Source organism: Lissotriton vulgaris, chromosome 6, assembly GCF_964263255.1.
Source record: "Lissotriton vulgaris chromosome 6, aLisVul1.2, whole genome shotgun sequence".
Lineage (NCBI taxonomy): Eukaryota > Metazoa > Chordata > Amphibia > Caudata > Salamandridae > Lissotriton > Lissotriton vulgaris.
Genome location: NC_141694.1, coordinates 1,677,355,959 through 1,677,378,038, shown reverse-complemented (window position 1 = coordinate 1,677,378,038; position 22,080 = coordinate 1,677,355,959). Strand labels below are relative to the sequence as shown.

Sequence of the window (22,080 nt, the reverse complement as noted above, 5' to 3'; positions counted from 1 at the left end):
AAAATAAGCCTAGCCAGGCTCGGGCTCAAAAAATCCTTAAAAAGACATTGGACATAGAAGCAGAGGTATAGAGAGTCGAAAGGTTCAAATACAAAGGTGAGATAGAGAGTTCCCTCTCCCACGGAGGGCACTTAGAAGGTTGTGGGCCCCACAATATCTGGCCGGGGGAATTGTCCACTTTGCCGACACCTTAACACGTCTCTGGAGTAGCCTGATTGGATGGTTGGGTCATCCATGTTCTGTGGCTCTTATGCGACATCCCAATGTCTTGATGCAATATTTTCCATACCACAATCGCTGCCCTTTTTTACTCAAAATTCTACGACTTTGTTTGGAAAAACAATTTTGCAGTCCCAGAATTATTGGCGGCGTGCACTAACAAGCATCCATTACAGTAACTTTCACCGTTTCAGCAGGAAGGCAAATAAGCATGGGGAGGCGAAGCTCACAGAACCAAGATAAGATCCAGTGCCTGCCATGTCCTGCAAGGTAGGCCAAGGAGGTCTTGGGGGGCAGCCAAGCGTAGGGAGGTCTGCCCCCGGGATGTTTGGGGAATGGGAGCGGTGCGGTCCTCTGCTCGGGCCCCTTTTGGGCTTGTTGGGCTGTTTGGGCTACTTTATAGTAGTGTGGCTCACTGGTTAGAGGCGGCAGACCCGAGAGCAGAGGACGGCCCGGGACCAGGGTTCGAATCCCGGCGCGGCAGGTTTCTTGCCCAGGGTCAGCGGACTCGATAATTCTCTCGCCTCGGTGCCCACTCTGATCAGCGATCACACTCGGCAACTCTGGGCATTAGCTTGCCTCATCTTCACTAACGGCCCCCCCAGACCGCCGGGGATGCCTGGTCTCCCCCTGGAGATACCCATTAAGGGACCATCTCTCAGGGAAGCCAGGAAGGGTTTCGCAGCGGTCGAAGCGCCTTGGGACCCTCCGGGTAAGTAGTGCGCTATATAAATGCCTATACATTTACATAAATACACATTTATAGACCTCTGGATATTTATTTGTCCCTTTTGTTTTTCCAGCCACCATTTTGTAGTATTACCGGTGGCTGGTTGTAGACTTTTCAGATTTTTAAAATCTAGGCACGTGAGGGCCCCCTCCCCTCCTTTTTCCTTTCCCTTTCATGTCCAGGATCCCTCTCGTTGGCTGTGCTGGATCAGTATGCTTAGGGTCCCGTAGGGCGGCATGGCATTTGCCGGGTGTTAGTGAAGACGGGGAACTCCACAGGGAGGAGAGCCTCATCGCTGTGGCGGCTTGCCTGCGACGCGGGAGAACTCCATAGGAAGTCGAGAACTCCATAGGAAGTCGAGCCTAGGTGCTGAGACGGCTTGCACGTAACCTCGTCAGGACTTGACCGCAGGTGAGAATCAGGTGGGTTCCGCCTCAGAAGAGCGAACCTGACCGGGGTATGTTGGCGTAGGCCCCTCATTAGGAGAGTATGGCTGCGTTTTCGGCCTCAGGGTATGCAGGGAGGAGAGATGATTTGCCGTTCGGGGGTAGAAGGAGTGCAGCCTGAGTTTGGTTTCCAGAGGCACATCTCTAGCTGACATTTCGGGCAGGGGCTACAAAAAATAAATAAATGGGGGGTGTTTATTCTGCCATCATCTTTCAGAGATTTTAGGCAGGGGTGTTTAGAGGGGGTGAAAAACCTCAATGCCTCATTACAAGTTATGGTCTTCTTAGGACCGGGCGGTATTTGGGGGCAGCTGAGAGTGGTCCCGGGCAGCTGCCGGCCAGGGCTGGCACACGCAATAGAAGGGGGGCTGGACCCCCTTAGAGTCCAACGGGTGTTTACACGCTTGATTCTTCTCCCCCCAACCTTTTGCGATCGAAACTTGGTGAGGTACAGCAAGCAGTGGCAGGGGCTTTTCGGATGGGGGGGCTGAAGGTTCTCTGCCCCTCCCCTTTTTTTTTTCTTCTTGGCTCGCTGAGCTGCGGCCACAATGATGGGTCAGCAGGTCACGCTTATCTCATTATTCTGAGCATTACTTCATATCATGTAAAGGGGTCAGCTCAGTATTTTTTCCTCAAAGTGGAGTGGCTTTTCCTCCCCCACTTCTGGAGGGTTAGTCAGGTAGGTGCAGGCCCAGGGTACATTGGGATGGCAGATTAGGATACAGGCAGGGACCAGCACTCCGGACCAAATATTTGCGGCAGGATCACTTCTGCAGCTTTCCTGACACGTGAGGGCACTGTACGGCTTCATTACCCCGTGGTGAAGAGAAGGCTGGGCCCAGTACGGCCTGGCTGGAGCGTCGGGGACCACAAGATCACTGCCCCACTTAGGCCCCATACGGCTTCTGCGGTGCACCTGGACCACAAGATCACTGCCCCACATAGGCCCCGTACGGCTTCGGCAGTACACCTGGACCACAAGATCACTGCCCCACGTAGGCCCCGTACGGCTTCGGCGGTGCACCAGGGAAAGGGGGATAGTACTCCCCCTGGCGGCAAGCGACTCAGAAAGCACTTTTAGGATATGGTATGGCTGGAAGGTTATGGTACCATTTTCAATGTAGGCGCAAGGGTATATGGTAAAGGTGGAGCGCTTTTGGAGGGAGCTATGGCACAAATGGTAAGTGGTGTGCTGTTCTGGGTCACAGGTTAAAAGATAGGTTTTCAGTTTCTGTCGATGCTGTCAAAGTATGATGAGGATGTGCAGTTGAGCACGAGGGTAGGCGGAAAATTCTGCAGCGCATGGGGGCAGACACATGGAATATCACAATCTGGACTATGAGGGAGTATTTAGTGGAAGATAATTTGCAGGAAGCACTGGGGGGGGGATCTAACCACTTTGTTCATGACATTTTCCAGGATCATTCATCGGGCAAGCGGACAGAAAGGTCAGTGGCATTAGCATAGCTGTGGAGAACCCGACAGGAGGTGAAAAAAAGGGGACACAGGGCGGGCTCCACCATGGACACCGGTTCTAGCACAAGGTAAAAGTGCAGCAGCATAATTTGGGTGTCGGGTGGAATTGAGGAAGGAGCTTTGGCATGAGAGTTCAACATGGGGTTAAGGTATGAAGGAAGGAAAGTGCTGCGCTGGGGACCATAGGCTTACACTATGGGAAGGGCCCGTAGCTGAGTTATACTGTGTAAATTGGCAATTAAAGGGAGGTGGCTGCTAGCCTCTTAAGATAGGCTGTTGGGGGCGGGGGTTAGGGGTTAGGAACTTATATACAGGTGAGTTTCGCCAGTGGTCGAGCATCGGCTAGATGGTTTAGTGCTGGCCATGCGAGCGTGGTATGAGGACTTTACACATGGAGGCAATAGGAAGTCATGGAAGGGGTCTATGGTGCCCGGACTTCTTTTCTCGAAGCTCTTTTGGCTGGCGTTATCTATGACTCGTATGTATTTTTTAGTTTTTTTTATCATGGATCGGTTGGTGTCAGGTACAGGTTACTTTTGCGGAGGCCCTGTCGGTTCCCAGGTTTTTGGGGGGCAGAAAAAGGGGTAGTTCACCCCCCCTTTTTCTGGGTGGCTGTTGGCAGTCAAGTTGGCATGTTTTAGCCAAGTTTATTTGTTATTGACAGAGGCAATCCAGGCTGAAAGGGAACGGGTAGACAAGTTCACGAGGTAGGATCTTTAAAGTGCTTTAAGAGGTTAGGTTAGTTACAGGTTAATAGTCGTAAAGGTTAAGGTTGACAGTTCAAAGGCAAAGGTTAAAATGTCACACCAAGGGTAAACGGGTAACGTTCAAGGTCAAAGTTCAAAAGCTAAAAGGTCACAGTAGGTGGTACTGAATTGCAGGTTTTAAATGTTGTGTGGGGGAACCTTAGGGGTGCGGGTAGCGTAACATAGGTAACAGCTTGTATAGTGAGGTTGTAATTTTGTAAGGCATTAGGCCAAGGGCCTTTTAATTGTGATGTGCACCTGTTTCAATAAAAGCTGCCTTTTACACACTATTTCGGTGCCAGTGGTCTGTGCCGGGTCCCATATTCCCCAAGTTCACAGGGAGCCGTGATTTTTTAGAACACGTGTTGCATCCTGGAATCACCATAGGATTATGTCAGTGCTTTAAGTGAACAAATGAAACAACTTGAGGTATAAGTTTACATGTTTATTAAAGTATCAAAAACATAATAAAGTTGCAGGTAAAAAAACACAAAGGCTTTTCTCCGACTCGCAGAACTTTCTTTGAAAATATAAACGCAGCTCGCTGCGTTCCTCACAGTACTGTCGTCTCTCTGTAGGTCTGGAAGAGAAGCTCACGGCACAAACACTTCCCCCACACATGCACTCACGCAGGAACCCAACCAGCAGGTCCCCGCCACACAGCAGCCGTAGCAGTACGGCAATGGACATTTGCCTGCTAGTGAATAACATATATATAACTCTGGACTAAAAAATAAAGCACATACTGAATGACGCCTGCGTCACCAGAAACACATTTAATTGGCAATCATGCAAGTATATATTTAACTTGAAACAGAAACCGGCATTTCAGTGCCCTTAGCGTTCAGCAACAATGTCTAGTGTATTTGTTCTAGAGGACAGCGTTCAATTCCAGGAAACTGGGATTTGGCTGTACTTCATGATATCAGGAACATGACAAAATGAAACAAAGACCAACCAGCATTCGGTGCCATTTTACCATACATTCCTATGGCCCCTAGAGAAAAAAAACATGAGGCATCATCATATATTCAGGCAGCCACTGGCCCCAGAACATGAAGCAAATGTTAATTTAGCCTGGCAACAAAAAAAACACACACACATATCCAGACCCAGTGAAAAGGCTATTTTGAATGTTCTGTTGCAGAATATAAAAATTTAAAACATTGGACTGGGTTACATAGATACCTGGTTGGTACACTGTTCTGGTATTTGCACAATAAATAATACATTTTCTGAGGTAAATTCTGGCTTAATCCTTAGTTTTGCATTGCATTGTAAAGCACTGCTTTGCAGGTGCAATATTTTAATTACAAACGTCTATCCACATTCTGAGTCCCTGCTCATGGAGAGTGAATAATATAGACACTGCTGAGAACCAGAGCCTGATGCAGCCAGGTTTAAAGTCTACGATTTAAATAGAACATAAGAAATGTAGCTTAGGACGTACGATTAATACCGTTTCAGCTTTCTGGGTTGCACAACTAGTTATTGTGCTACCTTCTTTGGAATCTTAGTGAAACATTTTTTTTTACAGACAACTGTAAAAAAAAAACTAAAAAAAACCCTTTGTATATGTCTTGGCAATCTGAGGATTTCACAGAAACATCAATATTTAAACAGTCAAAGTTCTTGCCATATAAATGTCACCTGTGTTCAAAATGTGTTTGGCGGATAAACTGGTGGTTTAAACGACCCACATTTGCTAAGTGCATGTTTCATCCTTCATTATGAAACTCCTACAGACTATGCATCTACAGAGGGAAAAACCTTAAAGGGAACCTCAGACACCACAGCCGCTCAAAAACAGACTGGTGATAAATGTTTACATCAAATCACAATTGTCTATACTACATGTAGTCCATGTATATAAATGGGACGCGGAGACAGAGGTGTTTTCCATCGTGGTAAATGGCACTTTCTTAGCACAGTGTGTCCTCAGCAATACCAATCAAGGTATGTGCACCTATGTTACTCCAACAAAAACGTTCTGGACTCAAGACTCAAGGTGGGCTATTTCTAAAACCCCATAAAATGAATAACTTTAAGGAAAAGGCGTTTTGTGGTACTCTACATGCCTGGCAATACATTAGTAGGTTTCTGCCAGGCCGCTCCTCTCTGCCACACACGTGGCATCAAACACCTTCATCCGTGTGCCTTCGCCTCCTACGAAGGATACCAAGCCTCGTGGCACACTCATTTGTCAACTGTACATAAGTAAGTCTCAGTGTTTCTACAGACGGCACAACCAGTAGAAGTTAACAAGTAGAGACCCAAAACAAAGCCTGGGCAGTGGATACCAGGAGAAGCACGTCTACGCCACCATGTGCTAGTGGGAAAGGACTTCTGCTTGATGTTCAAACAGTTGGGCTCCAAAGTCTATTCCAAGCAAGGGCAATCTTCAATGCCTGATGGATGCTCCTCTATCCTAAGTTACGCCACAAGCAGTGCGTGGAGGCTGCACTTACAAGTCACAACCCTAAGGACTGTAGGCCCCTTTTTTGGTGCATTTCATACAGTGGACTTTGAGAAACTCTTGTAGCCTTCAGATTAACTCTGCAATGTGCCTTCTTTAATCTGCTGGATGAAAAGATTCCGCTCATCCTCCGGTGTCCGTCCGTTCTGGGCACGAACAATGCACGTGGGTCGGTGGAGATTAAGCATGTATATGAGACGTTGTTTCTCATTCTTTAAATCTTCAATTTGGGCTTTCAATTCGGCGTTGATGGATTCCAGTTTTTCAGACTCCTGTTGGCAAAGAAGAGTGAATTTTAGTACAGAGGCATGTTTAGCATGTTACACCAATCAACTCAATTCATGCCTAGTCTGAAAGCTCGGGTCACCTTCCCCTTCTGTTACATGACAATTTTTGTGCAATACATTTTTAATCCTCTTTTGTGCCTCTACTATATATGACCCCCAACACATGCAAATTGGCCTTTAATCTAGGTACAATTTTGTGTAAAACAAGCAGTGGAGGTACTGATCCTCTCAGAAAGCAGAGAGAAAAGGGAGGATGGAGAAATGGAAATCCCAAGGGTTATTTCGCGGTGCCCTCACACATCCCTGGGGATGTGATGCTTCATTATCAGACTTGCTCCTTGTAGGGCCAGCACTTCAATGCCATATGGGCCCCACAAAGGGTCGCAGTAGCAGAGATCTTTTTGTTTGCTGTATGATGAGAGGTATTTATGTGAGGGCGTCGAGAATATGTGAGGTCAACTGGGTGTCTGTACACACACCCAGTCCACCCCATATATTCTTGGCGCCAAAGTACAACAAAGCCAAGACATTCCACACTTCCTAATCTACTTTAAATTGATAGCAAGATGTAATTGTTGTAAACTGAGCAGGGTTTGGATACATGTTTAAGAGTGGAACAGCAGGCTGTACCTGCATCAAGTCCACGAGTATTCAAGTTTTCCTCCCAGGGTGAGATCTAACCTACTCTGCCCCACAAACATGCCACTAAGGACCATCAACATGACCGTGCAAACTTTGAATCAATACCCCAGCAGGAATGTTAGACACAAACATGTAGCGTGATGACAAACATTATCTTCTCACTAATATTTTTGAAATTAGGGTTACTGCAATAGATTAACTACACACCCAGTCCATCGTCATGGGCTGTACCACTGAGGATGTACAAGTAAACTGAAGTAAAACGCCATCCATGGCATCAAGCGTAAAGCTCAGGAAGTCAACATCAGCAGATGCTCTCTCCGAGGCAAGGCACAGCAGCCTTGCTCATCTCAGGTCTTCTCGAATAGTGTGAGGTTTATTTTATTATTCGATACTCAGATACCATGAGGTTTATTTTATTATTCCACCATCCTCTGGGCCATGCTGATCTTTTATTGACAGCAATGGAAAAAACCTCACCCTCTGACCCTACAGATGCAAATGCCTTGACTCTGAAGGGCATTACAGAAAAGGTGTACTGCATCAATCTGTCCAAAGTAAAGGCTAGAACACTTAACAAAAAGGGACTTTTATTTACCCCAGCATGATCATTACTACAAGGTGGAACCTGGGTGATATTTTCCAGGGAAACACAAAAAGTGAGCAAAATGACCAACATCTTCAAATGGTAGCTAGTGTTGAAAGAGGTGCAAATACGATTTGCACCAATGTTAAGCCCGGTGCACGGTTCTAAATGACCCAGCAATGGCCGGGGATCTCTTGACTCTAGGAACAGTATAGGAAAGGAGCATTTCACAGCAGATACTTACTTTCTGCAAACAGTCCGTCTTTTCTTTCTTTTTGTTTCTGCATTTTGCAGCTGCCACCTTGTTCCTCTCTCGTCTTCTCCTCTTCCTTTCGTCTTCTACAGGCACATACTGTCAGAAAGAATGTACATTATATTAATATGTGTAATTCAAAATGCAGGTTGTCTTGTGTTAAAATATACTTTCATGCTTTTTTTAAGTATGTTCAATCTCCACAATGGCTATGGTTATTGTGAGGTACAGCAAAGTCCATCATTAGTTTAGGAGTGCTGGAGCAATGTCAGAGGTCAGACCCGGGACCAGGGTTCAATTTCCGACGCGGCAGGGTCTTGAGCCCAATTGTCCACGGACTCGATAATTCTCGCTTCGGTGCCCACTCTAATCACGGGTTCACACTCTGCAACTCTGGGCATTAGCTTGCTTAATCTCCACAACGGCCCCCCGCAGCGGGATGCCTGGCTTTCACCTTGGGGATGCCCAGTATGGGTTATCTTACAGGGAAAAGCCAGGACGGGTTGCCCTAGGGTAAGTCGGGCGCTATATAAGAACACACATACATACATCTTCAGAATAATCACTATGTAAATGAGTTCTATTTAGATTAACTTATATAAATACATTTTATGTGGATATCCTGAACCTCTGGCAAGGAAACAGATGTCTCGAATCTATGTAAGACATTCATGCTCTATAGGAATTTTTGCTCACTCATTTACTGTAAGCTCCTAGATCACAGTTCATCTAATCTAAGAAAGTAGTTTAAATTCAAGCAGCCTGTACTTTGCTTAGGACAGAGCTTTAGTTCTTGCTGGTAAACAAGTAGACAAGCTACACTCTTTAAACACTTGTGGAGTTGATGTAAAATGTAGGTCCTCATTTGGATGTTGATGGGACCACCAATGACAGGCCGGTGGCTGTCCCACCAACATCCAGGCCATTGCTTCGAACACAGCAAAATGATATGGATAGTTGGACCGCAGAGGTCTAGGGGACGGACCGCCTCCTCTGACAGGATCAAGGATCCTGCCGGGGCGGCGGTCGGACTCCTATCCCTAACATGAGGTTCGTAGGGATTAGGATGTCCCTTTCCAACTGCCTTTTCATGGCGGTCCCACCACCATGGAAAGGCAGCCGGAAAGGGACTTTAGGGGCCCCAAGCAGGAGCCCCTTCCACCATGGGCTATATGTAGTGCCCCCACACATATCCATGCACTGTGTGCCAAGCACCACATACCTGGCACACATTGCGTGGATATGAACAAAATGACTTTTCCTGCTACAGTTTGTGCTACGTCCCTTTTCCTGGGCCGCAGCGCAAGCCAAAGTAGGAGTGCAGGGTGGTCCGATCATAATTGGGCATGTGGAACTGCCAACTTATTGTAGGACGGACACCTGTCAGCGGCAATGGCGGTCAGATGCTCGTCCGTCTGCCATCGTAATGAGAGCAGTAGTTCCTAATTATGCAAACCTTCGGACCTCTTATTTCCTAGCGCCTTCCTTACTCTGGAGATATGTGATATTTCATGTAGACCCCCGGTTTCATTAAGATGACACCATCTCTATGTCCCTTTGCTGACTATGTGCTTTGACATCCATTTTACCCACAGAAAATTGTACTACAAGGGCTAAGTGGTGGGAAGCATTGAAACTCAGGAACCAGTTATGTTTTCTCTTGTAGAAGGAAATAAACAGTTGTTTTAGTGAGGGGGGAAGTCAACTGATGTGCTTTATACACAATTTGAGAAGTAGAGAGAAGGTCTCTAAAAATGTAGCCCCTGTGATGCGGCCTTCTAAAAATGACTTTCCTGAGTTTGCATTAGGCTTCACAAAATACACTGGAGAAATAAGCAATTTGTAATATTAATTTATATATGGTGGTCTTACTTTGAAAGTTCTGGGTTGCAGTAGCACCAATTATCACTACTTGGAAAAGTACAATTACCAACGTTCTTTTTCAATTGACTATTATATAAGAACCTTGACCAGGATTCTACCTAATCTTAAACCTTGTCTAACGTTCAGAACCTTCTGGAAAAATCCTAATGCAAGGCTCTGGTGTACACCAGGGGGTTTTATAGCCCAATATGTTACTACATCTCAGGGGAATTTGTAGTGCCAAGTTTTAATGTATTGCTGGGACTTTTTAGCCAATATCCTAATGGTTGTTGGGAAATCCTGGGTAAAATTTGTACTGACCCTCAGGAGATGATGTGTCTGAAGCTTCTAGTCAAGGGGATGCCATGGGCAACCCAGGATTCTTCTGAATCTCACAGCATACCATAGGAGAAGATTCCAGACAACTTGGGCACGTCAAGCGCAATATTCTAATGAACCCCAAGGGAATCTGAATTCAAGATTCTACTGAATCTCAGAGGAGGGCAAATCCCAAGATTTGCCATCCTGGCCCAATAACATACAGCCCTTCAGAGGACTTTGCAGTCATTGGCTCTTCTTCATCTCATAGGAAATGGTAGCCCAAGATGCTACTTTCCTCAAAACAGCGCATGTGCTTCGGGGAATGTATCCTATTAGGGACTGAGAATCCAAAAAGATTCTTGGTCTTTGGGAAATGTGAGCCAATTATTCCACCAGCACTCGAATCTCTTTTTTTTTTTTTTTTAAAAGGTTAATGATCTTATAGTGAAAGGTGCCATCCAGTGCACTACAAACATTCAAGGTCATTAAAGAAGTAAGCTTAGAAGAAACAGGTGATCAGAGTCAGATAAATCACATACATCTAATCTAATCCACATCTCTTATCACTCAGACACAATGAGGAGTGTTGATGTACCTCTGTTTTTAGAAAGGGCGTGTCCATCGAGCTTTCTGATACCGTCACCGTATCCAGGGCGGACTCGACTCTAGTGGACAGACACCGGTTTTGGATTGCAAATCTCAGCTCTTCCCTTACCAAGGGTGTTAGATTGGTAAAATCCTCAAATCCAAACGACATGGTGGGGGATAAACAAGGCACAAGGGCGGATGCACTGACTTCTGCTGCAGAACTCTGGCCAGGATGCTGGAGCATCATTTTGCTGCAAGACAAAAAAACACACTGTAAATGAAAGCCATCCATGTAGATTTATTTGCAATCTGTTCAATTTCTGAGGAGGAGTGTCAGTGGCATTCCTTCCAGTGGAGAAGTGAAACCAATGAAAAGACTACACTGGGGACTGAGCAAGGGGATAGAAAGAGACAGACATGCCTGTCCACACAAAAGGGCACATTGTACCAATATACCGTATGCCCCCCGAAATATAATGCCCAAATGGCAACGCGCTCTCAGGCAGTAAAGACCCTTGATGCCAGACAATGAAATGTAAAATTGGAATTATGTGGCAATGGAGGATCATATTATGTGGAAAGAAAAGGTATATATACACCTCACAATGGAACACAATCTGTGGCAGTATAATTTCACACTTATGTCATTTTAACAGACGTCAATATTATTCTGTTAAAAAAAATAGTACCAGTTAAACACTTGAATAAAGCAACCTGTAGCTGAATGGGGACCAGTTAACCTTTGCTCCATTTAAACTAGAAACGTTTTTTATTTTGCTACAATTTACAAATAAATAAATGTTAGCGGCAACGAAAACCAAAACACATTACACAAAGTTTTTATTTCGAAATTAGTTTAAAAAAAGAAACAAATAATTAGGTCCATGGTGCTGCAAAGGGCTTGTTCTGGGGCTAAAGGCAGGAGTAAGGTGAGAGATAGTTATGACTTAGGGAATGGGTCTGGCTTGGTGCTATGGTTGGAGTTAGGAGTACTGCTAATCGTTAATGTAGGGCCGTGAAAGATGCGCTCAGCTTTTATCTGCGGTGGCATCGCACTGTGAGGCAGCTCGGAGCCTCGGGGCAACACCACGGAAAGATAACAACCACTGTGGTAGCGTAGGGGCAAGCAGAGCTCACACTACAGCCTGCCATGCCTGTAGACAGGTAGTGTTTCTGTGGGCACCTCGCAGCCGTGCTGTGACTCACCCAGCCCTGGAATCACCCGTTCCCCTGCCCCAGACAGCGCGGAGTTTCCCTCTGAAAGGTGCGGGCCTCGGTCAGCTGCAGGAGACGGCGCCGGTGACTCTGCATGTTTACCCCGCGAGTGAGTCAGCAGAAAGGGTGCGCACGTGGCGGTGACTCACCGGAGCTTGACGGTCGGTTTCATCATGACTTGCCGCACTCACAGGCAGGACATGCTTTTACATGTCGAAATGCTGCTCTGAACTTCTGATGTATACTCTGCCCCAGGAATGACCCGTACTTTGTTGCTGGTTGCGTGCTAGTTCAATCTGGACTCTACCTTTCTGGACTCTACCTTTACAGTAGGGGGGGGGGGGGGGGGGAGTGCTAGCTAAGGGCGGCCCTGAAGCATGGCATGTAGTTACTGAGGTGCACATACACAGGTTGCATTCACAGCGAATCATTCATTACCGTTCGAAATTAGATTTGACAAGTTCAATGACATAAAAACCACAGGCAAGCCACCTTAACAGTGTACATCAATAAAACCAACATAGGCGTGTAATATCACAAGCACAACTTCCCATTCAGGCTTTGTTGGAAGCTTGCACAATAGCTCGCCAGGGAATCATTAGCTTCTACCAAAAAACCTTCCTGGACTCAACAGCACACGTTTAGCTGCCATGGACTCTAACCAAAAATGTAAGCCTGGGCTGTGAACTCCACTCACAGAGTTTGCAGAGTTTTATGCACTCCGTGTTACGCGGTGTTCCAGAAAACTCAGCAACACGGAGCTGAGTTTTTGAACTTGCGCGCGGTCGTCATCGTCAAGTTAGCGAGCGAGGAAAATACACCTCACGGCGAGATTTTTCAATGCAGGTGGTCAGATTTCTCATTGCAAGTGGTCGCAACCACTCGTGTTGAGAAACCGTCTGTTCGCGTTGAGAAACCTGCCACGTGAGTAAACCATCTACTTGAGTAGCAGAAAGGAAGCAGCGCCTGCTTGTGCTATGCATGGTGCCGTTCATGATGATTGGACAGTGCGGGCAAACACCAGTTACTGAAAATCACTGCAAACGGCATATATCTAACGCACTGCACTGCTTGCGGGGCTCCTCGTAGCGCGGCGGAGGTTTTTACGCGGAACTCCGCGAACTCCACCAAGGCTTACAAATATTGCTAGGGGCAGGTGGACGTTTTCTATGCCACTTTCTCTGCAATAACACTAAACCACACAGTAAAGTTCACGTTACTCAGGTGTAGAAGTCGCAGATAGGCCAATTCCACTGTGGTGTGAGGAACGTTGCCCATCACCGTGCAAGTCTGGAAAGAGATTGACTCTGGTGTGAGAGAATCCCCACCTTTCTGTCGTATCAGTGAGGGATTCAACATGAATCACACACAAGGTAAGCATGACCTCTTTAACTCTTTCTGGGGCTTGGACAGCCAACCTTCTCATGTTAAGACTCTAATCTGGATGATTTGATTGCAGTGTCTTGTAATGTTAGTCCAAAACTAACAGCATATGATATTCTTTTGTACCCCGTCTGACAGGATTACTGCTGGTTAAGGATGGGTGTGGAGTGTATGAATGAATCATAAAGCACTTCCTAGCGAGTGAACAAGGTTCTAGGCGGACAGAGAAAGCAATTTCCTTCTACCCGCTTATTAACTGATGCCTTTTCACAGGGCTAGGAAGCCTTATAGTTTAGGGCGACAGGGTCACTGATCAATTTAAATAATAAAACACATGCCAAGGAGTCTAGTAGTCCATATATCAGAAAAAGAACCCACCCTCACACAAGCTATATTACCTCGTCAACAAAATTGCATTCTTCTAGGGCATTTCTAGAGTGCAGCTATCACTCCAAAGGAGCCTCTTGGTGCTACAGTAGAGACATGGTAATGTTCAAGGTGCAGGTTAACTTATCCCTTGAACAGCCACATTGTGAGCACTTTACTGAACTTTAACAGTAGAGGGACGCCCTGGTCTCAAGTGGGATAAAATTACGCCGAAAGCTCTTCCCCCTTTAGCAAGTTTAAGAGCAACCACCAACGGGACTTTAGAGCCGGATCTCAGAGAGCAACTATGTATTATCAGTGTGTGTCTGTGCAACTTGCAGCTCCTCTAGGTCAGGCTTCCCAAGCATCACGAAGAGAGTAGAGGAAATCTAACCTTTTCCAAGACTGGCCAACAACTCTCTACATCACAGACTCAGTGCATCCCTCAAGCATTTAGGAATGCCCGTAAGCCCATTTGAGCCACCTTCAAACCTAAAGACTGATCCCTTCTCCCAACCTCGACCGTGCTTCTGTTTGCAACCTCACTGCTGCACCGACGACTTTCAAGCGCAGTACTCTGGGACACTGTGCATGTTGTAACTGGGGAGACCTTTAGAGTGGTTCTACAGTGTTTAAGGCCGACCATGGCATGTGTTTCAGTCCACGAAGCAATACATCAAAAGGCAATGGGAAGAATGCTTGCGATAAGTCTAATCACTGGCAATAGCTTGAGGTAAAACTCTTCCACATCATTCATTTGCCCACCAAGTCACCTTAGTTTGGATCCAGCCATTTGCAAACAGCCTCGACCTTGCTCCAAAAGGAACGGTCGAGCCTAAACTGTCAGACCAAGCACACCCCAAAATCGGTTTCACCCTCACTGGGGCTCTTCAGTTGGGTGTAGCTTGGGACCGGTGGCACAGTGAGCATTGGACACATGTCTGACCTGACACTTCGAGCTGAAGTGCCCCTATTGGAGCAGGGTCAAGAACTGATTCGAATATGGCTGGGCCCACACTAAGGTGGCATAGTGGGCAAAAGAACGATGGGGTTGAATGCTACCCCAAGTGATTGCCAGTAGTCAGACGTATTGCAAGCATTCCTCTCATCGCCTTTTGTCTGTGTTTGATACAAACAAGTGAAAGCCAGAGATGGACAGCTGGCCGAACCAAAAGATGGAGATAGGCTATTTGTCTAGACAGACGGCACTAGAGGATGGAGAAGTGATGGGTTTCTTGCCAGAACTTGTCAGTGAGGAGTTCCTGGTCAGGTTTGACAGAGACCGCCCGTGTAGCTGAAACATCAGTCAACAGTTAGAATGGGGGAGTGGCTAGGACAAGACATAAAAACAGCAACATGCCCAGTGTTTGGCCATACAGAGTACCGAAGGATGCTCTGGCCGACAAAGACCCCTGCAAGTGATGCACCTCAACTCTAAGCCAACTCCTACCATGCAGTCCTGTAAGTTGTCTGTCACCTAACTAGTCTCGTGCCGGAGGGTGGGGGGGCCGGAACACATTACCTCCAGGGTCATAATGACCCCAGGCCGAGAGATTACAGAGCCCTGTTTCGGTCTAGCCAGTGACCCCATTGACTATGAAGCAGAGGAATGGGGACCCTGCTTCAACCTGGTTTATGAATTCATGACAACGAGTTGAGCGGACACTGGTCTGCTACTTTCAGGTCAATGATTTTGTTACCCTGAGTTAAGAGGTGACTGCACTCTACTTCACAGTGGTGACCCAGTTGGCGGGCCCTAGACAGAGGTCACAGAGCCCTACTTCACTCTGGTTCAATCGATCATGGTTTTAAGGGTGAAAGGTCACAGAGCCCTCCTCACACTGGTTTACGGGTCCATGGCCCCCGGGCGAGAGTCACAGAACACTACTTCACTCTGGCAGTGAGTTCATGGACCCTGGGGCCAGCGGTACAAGAACTGAGCTTCAACCGGGTCTGTGAACTAATGATCCTGAGTTAAGAGGACAGGGAGCTGAGCTTTATTCGGGTCAATTAGTTCATGACCCTGAGCAAGAAGTGGTAGTGTCCCACTTCCAGGGCTTTAAGTGGGCCGGGTCTCACTGGGTCTGAGCACCAGCAGTTTTTTTAAGGAGGCCTCAAAACGGGTCTCTATCGGGCTCTGTTTTGTGCCGTGGCATGGGGGGCGTTTTTTTCTAGCGTTATAGGGAAAGGGAAATCCTTTAAAGAGAGTCAGTTGCTCTCTGGATTTCTCTTCTCTTTTCAGAACTAAGGAGCAGCAGCATTGTCGTAGTGTCACCTGGGCTTTATGTGGAAGCTGTTTCAATATTATATACATGCCACAGTTGCTGCTTATTTTTCTTACGCAACTAACAACCATTGACAAAGCCAATAGTCCTGACTTGCTGTAAGTATGATGTCACTTGTTGTATCAGTCAGTCAGTCAGTCAAATTAACTTTATTCGATTTGTTAAAATCATACAAAGTACATAAAAACAGTATTATTTACAATTTAAAAAGGAATTAAACAATTTCATTTATGAGCAAGTTAATTAGACGAAAAATCAGTACGTTAAAATATTTTAAGAAACACGTTATGTACGTCAAATTTCCAAAATCATACCCCTTCTAGCTCTGGTTGCTGCCACAAGGAAATTGGCCATGGCGAAAGTGATACAGATGTTACCCATTGATTTCAAATATAACATGGCTGGTCTCACCTGGGAGAAGCCCGCATCTCTTAAGACTGGTAGCAGGTATTTTTTCCTTTGGTCGGAGAAGAAGTCGCAAAACATAACAAAATGTAAACTGTCCTGAACAGAAAAATTGTCACAGGTGCATGGGGGAGCTAACTCAGGTTTCATCCAAGTATTAAAATGGCCTAAATAAAAATGAATAGTGTTGAATCTGAATTTTGTTAACAAAAATCTATGGAACGGGTTAGTGACAAAACATAAATAGGGTTCAATTGCAGGTGACTGGAGTGACAAATAATGCATTCGAACAGATGGTTTTGATAATTCGACTTCTTCTCGCAACATGTATGCCCTAGACAAAAACTGTTTTTTTATAGCGGTCACATCCTGCTTTGTGATACACGAGGGAGAGGTGAATAGATCTGGTCGTCCTAATTCATTAAAAGATTTGAACAAATACGCCATCCATGGTATCTTTTGACTGTGCTCTAAACTCATCACATCCCTCATAATCATGTGATTTAACAGAAGTTCAGGGTTTGACCAAGACTTTAGCCAGTATATTAATGGGGCCAATCTCAGTTTGTCCTGGATGTATTCCAAACCAAGTTCTGTGTGAATGGAAAAAACCGGGGAGGATTGGGGGAGGGACAGGACTGAACGTAAAAAGCTATTTTCGGCTACCTGGATTTCTTCTAGTCGTGCGTAGCCCCATAGGGAGGCGCCATACAGAGCCACGGGAAGGGATTTACTGTTGTAAACCTGGATGATTGCCTTCATGGGTCTATGTCCCAGCCTTTTGGCAAAACTTAAGATGGCCCTGGATGTTCTTGTAACCGCTAGGCTTTTTGCACGTATCTGTGGGCCCCAGGTACCCCTGCTATCGAAAAGCACGCCCAGGTATGGAAACACGGGGACTCCTGACACAATCTCCCCTCTACAGAAGAAGGTTTTAGTTCCTCTCTTGCCGCTTTTCCCTTGTAACCCTACAACCATGGTGTGCGATTTGGATGCATTAACCTTCAGATCCAGTCGGTCCATAAAGGACCCAAACGCATCCAACAATTTTTGGAGACATACCCCTGTGCGTGCAATGAGTACAGCATCGTCCGCGTATAAGAGAGCAGGGATCTTGACTTCTCCTACACGCGGTACGTCACATGCTGCCTCAAGTAAATACTTGTCTAGGTCATTTATATAGATGGTAAACAACAGGGGGGCCAATATGCATCCCTGCCTAACGCCCCGTAGTGATCTAAATCTCGACGTGCATCTTCCCTCTTTGGTTACTCTTACAGCAGCGAATAAGTCCTGATGCAAAGAAGCTATAAAAGCCACCAAGTCGGCGTCAATTCCCATATTAATTAGGATTTCCCAGAGTTTCGTTCTGTTGACCAAGTCGAAGGCCGAGGAGAGGTCCATAAATGCTAAATACAGGGTCCCCTCCTTGGCCACCGTATACTTGGAAATCAGAAGGTGCAGGTTTGAGCACTGCTCTAGCGTGCCCCTTTTTTCCCTGAAGCCATACTGTATGTCAGCCAGGCCACCGCAGTCCTCCAAGCTATCTCTTAATCTCACTAAAAGGACTCTGCCCAGGATCTTAATAGCAGAGTCCAGGAGAGAAATGGGCCGGTAGCACCCTGGGTCATCCCTTCTACCCTTTTTAAATATAGGCACTATGGTGGACGTAGCCCATGTATTTGGGGGGGGGGCGGTGTTTGCGGCTGAAAACACTTTAGCCAGGATACCAGCCCAGAGTTTGGGAGAGTGTAAATAAAAATCAGCTGGAACCCCGTCAGGGCCGGGGGCTTTATTTTTTGATGTGGCACAGATTGCTTTTTCCACTTCCCCGCTGTTGAATTGTATAGGAGTGGCCACAGAGCCTACACCCTTTTGTGGAGGCGAGCAGGCACCAGACTCACCATACACAGAGCTAAAGTGGGCCAGCCACTTCTCATCGGGTATTACACAATCGGTATCTAAATTTGGAGAATCTGAGAAATAAGGGTGATTTATTACAGCCCAGAATTGTCTGCTGTCTTGTTGTATCATATATCTGGATTCAATGACAGAAACAACAAAATACCAGTGGGGCGGCACACTATGCTAAGCACAAACTTTTAGCTTACGTGTTTTCAAGCCACGCCCTTAATTACATTAGCCACGCCCCCTTGAGAGACCCCCCCAGTTTTTTCATCCCACCTAAAGCCCTGCCCACTTCACACTGCTCAACAAGTTCATGGACCCCAGAGAAGAGGTCACAGTGCCCTACTTTACATTGGTGCAAAAGTGCATGAGGGGAGAGGTAAGAGGACACAAAGTCCGTCTCACTCTGGATTGTGTATTCATGACCCCGGAGTGTCAATGATTTCATAAGCCCTGGGTGGAGAGTGCCCTCCTTCCACCCTTTCATACCTGCTTGTGTGGGGTGACAAAGCCCAACTGACACTGGTTTGTAGGTTCATGACCCTCGGGTGAGAGGTCACAGAGCCCTGTTTCAGTTCATGACCTGCAGCGTGTTTTAGAGCCCTGCTTCAGTTAAACATGGACTCTCTATCCCTGCGTGGTGAGAGTTCAGAGCCCTGCTTCTCTGGGACGAGTCCCCCGGACCCCTCCAGGAAGTGCAGCGGGCGAACTAACTCTGGCGTCAGCGGCTCGCAGCTCCTGTCAGCGGCTCGCAGCTCCGTTGGGCAATGATTTAGCAACAGCGCTCGCAGAGCTTGGCACAGAAGGGAAAACTGCGTGACGGGACAATAAGGAGAGGGAAGCACTGGCCGAGAGCTGGGAGTAGTGTCGAACCCTACCCCTGGGCTCTCAGCGCTAAGAGCTTTTGAAAACAAAACATGCCGTGCACCCTCTGAGATGCACGCGGCATTCGTTGGATAAAGGAAATGATGAGGCGGTGCCGGTGGCGTCACCAGAGGAGACTACTTCTAGACTGGGGGTTCCAACAATACAATCTCCGCAATAAATAGTGCCCCTTCCCCCAAATACCCCAATACAAAAATAAGAACGGTTAAAAGTAGGAAAGGGAAGAGGCATAAGCTATCTCGGTGAGTTAGGTGCTCGCTGCTGGGTCGCGAGACTCCGCTTTTCATCCTTCCAAGGCGGATATGTGCCTACCACAACGCTGGGCATGCGAGCGTAGCACGTGTTATTTCTAAAGTTACGAAGTGTCAAAAACTGCAGTAGAAAGAAGTAAATAAAAGGCAAGCTGCTGTCATGTACGCCGATGGAGCCCATCTCCGGGAGGGGTCAGGACTCCTCTCTGCGCCCCCACCCGGGATAAGGAGGAATAGTTCGAAGGAAGTGTTACTAAGCAGTTTCATCAGCCGCCCCCGCCGCCTACAGACCGGCGCTGGAGCGGGGGCGGCTGACAGCAGCACCACGGGTCTCCCAGCCCTCCCTGGCCTCCGAGCCCTCCCTGACTTCCTGAGGTGTCCCGGGGGATGGAGGATGTTGGGGATCGCTCGTCTGCCCGGAGTACTTACTGCTAACAAATGCTGGGGTGCCCCGCCCCCGACCCATCTCCAGGACCCTTCAAAACAGGACCGCTGACAGCCCCCATCGCGGCGCGAAGTACCAGTGTGTAAACCTCTTATTGTATTTTGTTTGCTTTTGTAACATGCCCACTTGTAATTTTCTACTCATGTAACGTTACTGTTCCTATTGTGGAGCGCTCTGACACTTTCGGGTAAAGTCCGTGCTATATAAAAACGTATAAAATAAAAAATAAAAAAATAAAAACCCCACATCCATACGAGAGAGCCTGGCAGTTACAGCGCGGTGCCCCCTAAGACGATCAGACTTTGTTAATAGCAATTAGTACCCCAAAGCCTCATCAGACCTTCCAAACCCTACAAGATAGTCAGCGTCTCTTCGTACATTACTTCCCTTAAGGACATGTCCCTACATCGGAGGGTGTGTGTCCTGTCAACTCCGATCACATCACTATATGATGAGAAAGTGTTAGTACACACGAAGTCCGACTGCTACGAGTTTGTTGCTGAGAACTGCTGATGCGCTCGCATGATAGACATCGCAGCGACGCTGGGCGCGGGAATACTCTGGCGTTCAAAAAGTAATGAATGGCCAGAGCTTCCTCGGAGCATGCCAGTGTGCACCGCAACTCCCTGTGACAGCAGAGCCATCCCTCCCTGCCCCTCGCTCACGTGTCGAGTCCCCCTGTCCCTGAGACCAGCGCATCCTCACTCCTAATCATCACCCTCCACCTTTGATAATGTACAGCGCCGCGTGACACTCACCTCCTGCCGCTGGAATGCGGACTCCGGGCTGAAACCGACGTGAAAGTGAGAAGTAACTCTTGGGAAGCGGGGGACGTCTGTGTGCCGTCCGGGCTCTGCCGCCTGTGCCCTGCTCTCCCTCCCCGGCTGTCGGCGGGCTCTGTGCTGCCGGCTCTGTGCTCCGTGCCCTGCGCTGCCCCGGCTGTCTGTGCCGTACTTGCTTCCTGCCCGGGTTGCATCACCCCTTTTATACCGGGCGGAGGCGAGCGGCCACTGCTGGAATGATCGCTATGAGGCTTTCAACATTGACGTAATTCTATTAATAGCTGGCGTGGGCGGGGCCGCTGCTGGTGATGATGCAAGGCCGCCCCGCCCCGCCGCGCGCCGCCTCCCGCCCCATAACAGGAGCACGAGGGCACGGCTGAGGGGGCGGGGCCTGCGTGGCCACGCTCTGAGGCAGCAGCGCTGACGGTCGGGACTATGACCGTATTAGCGCTGGCACGAGAGGCTGCCGGGGCGCCCGCTGACCGCTGGGGAGCGCGCGCTGCATGGACTGCTGGGGCACCAGACGGGCTGATGCAGCCCCCGAGTCTTCCTCTATAACTCATCCTCTTAAAAATATATCCTGGTCCACCACAACCCCTACTGCCCGAGTCTGAAACAACTTTCCCTCACAAAATCCATTGTTCCACTTAATACCTAGCAGGCAAGCAATAAACACTACCACTGAATATCTGTTACTTGTAATGAAGTGGAAGTTTCAAACAGGCTCTACCGGCTGCAGTTGCAGCATGCCGGGCATTGCACATCGAACAATGTAAAATGTTCTCTGGAAAAACCAAGGAAATTTAAAACCACATTCTAAGAATACCACCTGAAGCCACTGATCGCGAATATCAACTCGTTTTAATCATTAATATATATTTTTGCTATAATGGTGACCTGCAAAAATCATACGTGGCAACATTTTAGAACAGGAAAGTGGGAGATTTTGAAAAAGAAATCGGGGGAATATTTTTCCCCATTGACTACTATTGAAAGAGAGGCAATTTCAGGTGAGAGAAAGCTAAAATAAAGCCATTAAGTACTATAATTGTTCAGTGTGCGAAGGGCCATGATTCACCAAAGTGAGTCATTATGTCCTTCCCCTCGCTCAAAAATGGTAAGGAATAACGTTTCATATTCTGCTCATCTGCAGCACATGGATTTTCTGTGGTATTTTTCATGTGTACTTGTTTTTAACAAACTGTCTATAACCAAAACTAGGATGCAAGGGGTACATCCCAGTATTGTAAAATCACACGGAAGAAATCTTGTAATTTGTTTCCTTGCGTAAAGTAATTTTTATATGCAATCGTTGAATCAGTAAAAGTGTTTTTCTCATGTTCAGTTTGCTGTATTATAAAGACATTCTAACTAGATTTTTGCACCGTAGCAATAAATGTATGTATGTGTTTGTATTACTGCAGTTGCTCTAAAAAAGAGTTAGTGGGCCACATTTTATTTTTTACTGCCATTGTGCGTATATATATATATATATATATATATATATATATATATATATATA

General features: G+C 47.0%; 1 protein-coding gene across 2 annotated transcripts; it reads right to left on the bottom strand.

Moving 5' to 3' along the window:
• Positions 1-4,049: 4,049 nt before the first annotated feature.
• On the bottom strand, positions 4,050-20,799 carry ATF3 (activating transcription factor 3). Of its 2 annotated transcripts, none has more exons than XM_086927856.1 (4): positions 20,535-20,799; positions 10,641-10,884; positions 7,853-7,960; positions 4,050-6,365 (listed from the first exon to the last, which is right to left on the bottom strand). In XM_086927856.1, exons 1-4 carry the CDS (start codon positions 20,750-20,752, stop codon positions 6,168-6,170), a joined length of 768 nt encoding a protein of 255 aa, XP_086783982.1. In that variant the 5' UTR covers positions 20,753-20,799; the 3' UTR covers positions 4,050-6,167. The 2 variants fall into 2 exon arrangements, with proteins under 2 accessions (XP_086783982.1, XP_086783983.1); XM_086927857.1 differs by having other exon boundaries at positions 10,761-10,884; positions 20,535-20,732.
• Positions 20,800-22,080: the final 1,281 nt, after the last annotated feature.

Excerpts from the sequence above, each read along its gene's own strand:
- ATF3 (XM_086927856.1), bottom strand. The coding sequence starts at position 20,752 with ATGCAACCCGGGCAGGAAGCAAGTACGGCACAGACAGCCGGGGCAGCG. Across the intron at positions 10,885-20,534 it reads CCGCATTCCAGCGGCAGGAG|CAAAATGATGCTCCAGCATC; the intron begins GTGAGTGTCACG and ends TTTGTCTTGCAG. Across the intron at positions 6,366-7,852 it reads AGACGGACTGTTTGCAGAAA|GAGTCTGAAAAACTGGAATC; the intron begins GTAAGTATCTGC and ends CTTTGCCAACAG.